The sequence below is a fragment of the Penaeus vannamei genome, chromosome 29 (genome assembly GCF_042767895.1).
Source record: "Penaeus vannamei isolate JL-2024 chromosome 29, ASM4276789v1, whole genome shotgun sequence".
NCBI lineage: Eukaryota > Metazoa > Arthropoda > Malacostraca > Decapoda > Penaeidae > Penaeus > Penaeus vannamei.
Window position 1 is genome coordinate 7,769,028 of NC_091577.1, and position 5,000 is coordinate 7,774,027.

A 5,000-nucleotide genomic window follows, 5' to 3' on the forward strand; every position below is an offset into this window, starting at 1 on the left:
ATGGAAAAGTGGGAGACGGCGACCTCCCTGACGGCTGAGTGAGAACCGAAGAGGCAGCGTGTCCAAAGCCAGAGGCTTGCAGGACAAGAAAGTGCAATATGAACTTGTCCTCCAAGGCAATCCTCCAAGGCCGAGGCACCCTAAGGGACACCTTGAGTGTACGTCGCCCTGCCTGGGCGCACGGCGGCGGCCAGGCAGTGTAGACAAATTCAAATGTTCCAAGCGTTGCCAAAGCGGTTGAATCGCCATGACAAGCTACTCTGCCCAGCGATAAGAAATGCCGTAGACGTGAGGCGGACCTGCCTGCCACGACTCACTCGTGCATGACTGGCCCGCCGCGGGACATGGGACCGGGTTCCCTCGCTCGCAAGCCTACTGGGTCCCTCGCCCTATGCCCTGAAACAAAGAAGGTAGCGCCTGCATGACCTGCACTTTGCGTCAGGCGGGGCCAGCGGACCGAGTGCCATCGCGATGATCGGCGGATCAGCATGCTCATCCTGCGCGTTTGTCCGGCTGTCTGCTTTCCTCAGTCACATGGGTGAGGGTGGGGAAGTGGGGGGCACGGACAGTCACTGCTTGCATGAATATGCGCATTCACGGCGCGCCGAGGAGCAGCGCGCCCGCCCTCGCCGCCGCTCCTCTCGGGGCAAGAAGCTCTTAAAGATGACCTCCCTCCCCTCCCCTCCGTCCTTAGGCAGGTGCACCAGCGCCCGCGCCGCGCTTCATAACGGCCCTTGATTCAAAATGCAGCCAGTATGCCAGTCACACTGCACGTCCTACGCTGGCCTTGGCCCACGGGAGGAGGGGGCTACTGCCTTGTATGGACAGGTGGCCACAGACGTGCATTGTGTTTTAATCAACCCACAGAACCCGCAAGCAAACACAGCCACCTTCGCCGCCAAGGCGGTTACGAGGCTTAAATTGAAACCTGAATCTATCCCTGGTGGATGCTTAATTGCTTCAATTCCCGACCAGTAACGGATTTCAGGCGGCGTGCCTCCTCGGCGCGGGCGGACATTGCGAGGCCAACCCTGAAGGGCTGCCTCGCGCCGCTCGAACAATGAGCTAGAAGTAGACATCCAAGGACGGCAATGATGGAGTCTCGTGGATGACATCTCGGCCCGCCCTCGCGCCCGCCGCGGGCATTGCACTTGGTGGATTCTCCTGGGCTCACCCGCAGCACCTGCCTTTCCAACACCGGGTCGCTCGCTCTGAGAAACGCCCTTCCACACCTTACGGGGTGCACCGAGGGCGCCGCGCGTGGACCGAGGCCTTCCTCCACGTGCCCCTCTCAGAACAAGTCACTCCACGTTAAGCTGGCGTTGTTAAACGTGGCGCGGGTCTGCGAGATATGCGAGGTGGGCGGGGGGGTCTGGCAGACGCACGGCAACGCACGCACACACGCACGCACGTCAACTTTCAAACGCGACCCTCCAGTACCCGTCGCGGATCCCGCGCTGCCACCCGCCGCGTCATTCCCACGATTTGTGCAACCGATTTCCAATTCTATGAATGCTCAGAACTTGTAATAATAACTTCTATAAGCGGTTTTTCATATTTGGCAACTCGGATAGTCTGGTGACCATCTTTATTTTACCCAAAATCTGATATCATTTGCAGACATTTAAAAAAATGTTGTAAACTATGCTCCTGTCACGCGGAAACGCCTGCTTGTACCCTTCCCTACTATTTCCTCGATCTGAACTAACGTCGCCCTCTTACAAACCCCACGAACACACGCTCGCCTGTTCACCTGCGCTGAACAGTCCCAGGGGTAATGCACCTCCACCCCCCCCCCCTCGGCCCGTTCCCCACGTGGCCAGCAGCGCCGGATGCACACGCCACAGCACGATCGGAGGACCACCGCTGGCGGACAACTCTGCCCTTTCAGCTCCGCTACGCCCGTAACTGCAGCCGAATCACGGGCTGCCGCTTCCTTAGTTCATTTCCCCTAATGGCTGATTGACTAGATAAGCAATACTCCCAAGATCGAGGCAAAGGGAGTGACAGGTATTCGAAACGCTAGGTTGATTAGAGTTTGGCGTGTATCTGGAAATTCATCTTTTGCAATACACAGTAACCCATCCAGACAGCGAGGCAGCCTTAAACGAGTCGTCTTTAGTTTCCCGACTACAATGACACACAATGTGGTATTTAAATGGACTGACGCACCCTGCCCCGTCCGCTATCCGGGTCTAATTTCTGAAATCTCTTCACTCTCCCTCGATGGGCTCATCCTTCCGGAGTTTTAGACTAGACTACACTGTATTTGTGGTTGCATGGTATGTGCATTTTTACTTCTTTAGTTTAGTGACAGTAATGAGAAGGCGTACTCTGCACTCTAAAAATATATAATAATAATAATAATAACAAACAATATAATAATAATAAACAGAAACAGGGATGAAATGTTGGTGCATGAAGGGTACTTTATTTTCAAAGGAAGATAACACATGATGCGTTAACGCCAAAACCCAAAGAGAAGGAATGGAAGGAAAAACATTCGAAGTACGACTTTAAATGTGATGTTGAATATTTATGACATAAAATAAGTTCAAACGAGAGCCGTGCTAACAGTCCCGCAAGGTGAAGGAGGCGAGACGAACCGGGAACCGCATCTTGCAAGGAGGGAATCCACGTCGATGGGAAAAGGGAAGGAGGGGGGGGGGGGCACACGCAGAAAGCAGGGGCGGGCGAAGGTGCATAACATTTCAGTCGCCATTCACACTCGTCACAAAATGAAAATATGCAATGTTTTCCTCTCGACACACATCAATAACACATAATCTTGGCTTTCACACAGATTCGGTGCACCCATCAAAATATTCAAACATATACATAAAAAACACACATTCTAAAGAATATATGTTCACACGTCCCTAGGGAATGCATCTATAGATATCTAAAGTATATTATGACTGGAGACAGGGGTATAGGTTTCAGGAAGCAAATAGGAATATTTCATCAAAATGTAAATACATGACTTGGGCGAAGTTCAGCATACAAAAGGACAGCATAAGAGAAGAAACATAAGCAAAATGAACGGGGAATGCAGACTTCATGCTTCCGCCGCCGAGACGAGGGTCGAGCAACCCGCCGCGCAGGAGGACGCAGCTGGGGCACCACGGTCAGTCACAACACGTCAATCGTATTCAGCATACACGAGGTCGAAGATAAAAAAAAATGAGAAAGAGAAAAAAAGAGAGAATTAATAACGGATATGAAGACGCGGGACTGTGGCCTTAAAGCTACCGTGAAAAAATAAGGTACTTTATATGACAACAGCGAGCAGGACCACCAAGGTGCAAGCGCGCGCGCGCGCGCCCGGGCGTCAGTACGAGGCGCAGCGACCTTGAGGGCGGCCACAGTCCCGATCTCGCACGTCCCTTATTCTTCATTACTATCTAACTGCATATGGGTCCTGGAATCGCGCCTCGCCTTCTGCGCCTCTTGGCTAGGCGAGGCAGCCGTCGCTCGCCACGTCCTTCGGCTCGAATTCAAGACCGAACTGTTTTACAATAAATACATCACTTCCATTTGGCCTCATGTTCGGATCTGAGCAATCTGGCTCCTTGGTACAGACAAGTAATAAAAATATAATGATCAAATTATTCCGCTCAGATAATCAGGCGCTCCATTTTGGCTTCGGTCGGAGGGGCTGAAGCACACGAGGGCCAACCCGACCTGAAGGCGCCACGGACCATGTGCCTGGACTTGGCGGTGCGTCGCCACGGACCGACCGAGGATCTGAAGGCCATTCGCCGGCACTCGGAGGGCTCACACCGGGCCGCAGGAATTCCCGCTGAGTCACTGCAACTCCTCCTTCGCCGGGACGCCAGGTCGGCACAGCACGGCCCACGGCACTCAGCACCACAGACCCATTCCTCCTTATTGTCAGGGATCCTAACATCGACATCCTAAGGCTTCTTGCTCCTCTTTTTCTCGTGCTCTGGCTCCTCCTCTTCCTGTGAGAGACGGCGCTCCGACCTACCTCTTTAACCGGAAGCAGTCAGGCCGAGAGTTAGCGCCTCAACCTCCCGAAAGAGTCCTCTCCCTGGCCGTGCCAAAGTAATGACAAGAATGCATAATCGTATTTCATAAGGACACTGGGACACAGCACGTTTCACTTGTAGAGTGCATCAGTGGATCCTGCCTGAAGATATATTACAAAACTCGGGTTCGTTTAACACCAGATTTCCTCCTCGGTGCGTTTCGCATTCTTCCATACACAGTATTTCAATATAGGTGCATTACACAACATTCAACAAATTTAAATACCACTAAAATATCTGGTCCCAAAACTGCTGTGAAATTAACATTAAATATAGAATGAACTCGTTTCTACACCCACAACCGAATGAAATTAATAACAAATTTCTAATCTAGCCAATATACACATTATGTATAGTCTTTGCCCATACTTGCGCTTCACACACAAGTACAAGTCCTCTGCCAACCACCAGTACTGGAAGACTAACTTTTGTTAATGACCAGCCCTTTGCACGGACATCAAGGCAACACTTTGCTGGGATGACATTTTCTGGTAGCTAATGAACAATCCTTCAAAAGAATTAAAGAAACGGCGACGCAGCAGCCACTGACAGCCAGGCGTCAGTGTTGGGTTTGCAGACAAGACAGAACGAATGTAGCTAGAGGGAGGCACCAGCTCCGTATCGGGGGAATATCACTTCCAAAATCACATTTTCTTCTATTCGCATGATTATGCAAAATATCTTCGTGGGGATGCACAAAACACTTATAGCGAGTGATTCACTAAGTTGTACAATTTTCCTCAGACGATGAGCACCGAGCCCGAGCGCGATCATTTGATGGACGACTGCGAGTTCTGGTTCTCGTCCGTGGAGCCCTTGAAGAAGCCCTGGCGCGTCTTGCACTCGCGGATGGTCACCGTGATCAGGTTGGCCGTCACGTCGGTGATGAAGATCTCGTCCGCCAGTGGGTTGCGCTTGTACCAGTAGGTCGGGTCCGGCGCCACCAGC

General features: G+C 52.0%; 1 protein-coding gene across 1 annotated transcript in view; it reads right to left on the bottom strand.

The window, feature by feature from the left end:
• Nucleotides 1–1,019: 1,019 nt before the first annotated feature.
• The window catches only part of LOC138867255 (uncharacterized), a 6,422-nt gene continuing 2,441 nt past the window's right edge, over nucleotides 1,020–5,000 (bottom strand). The window contains exon 2 of the mRNA XM_070142199.1: nucleotides 1,020–5,000. This exon is cut by the window's right edge and continues 2 nt beyond it. Within this exon, the coding sequence (XP_069998300.1) occupies nucleotides 4,823–5,000 (178 nt within the window). The 3' untranslated portion in view covers nucleotides 1,020–4,822.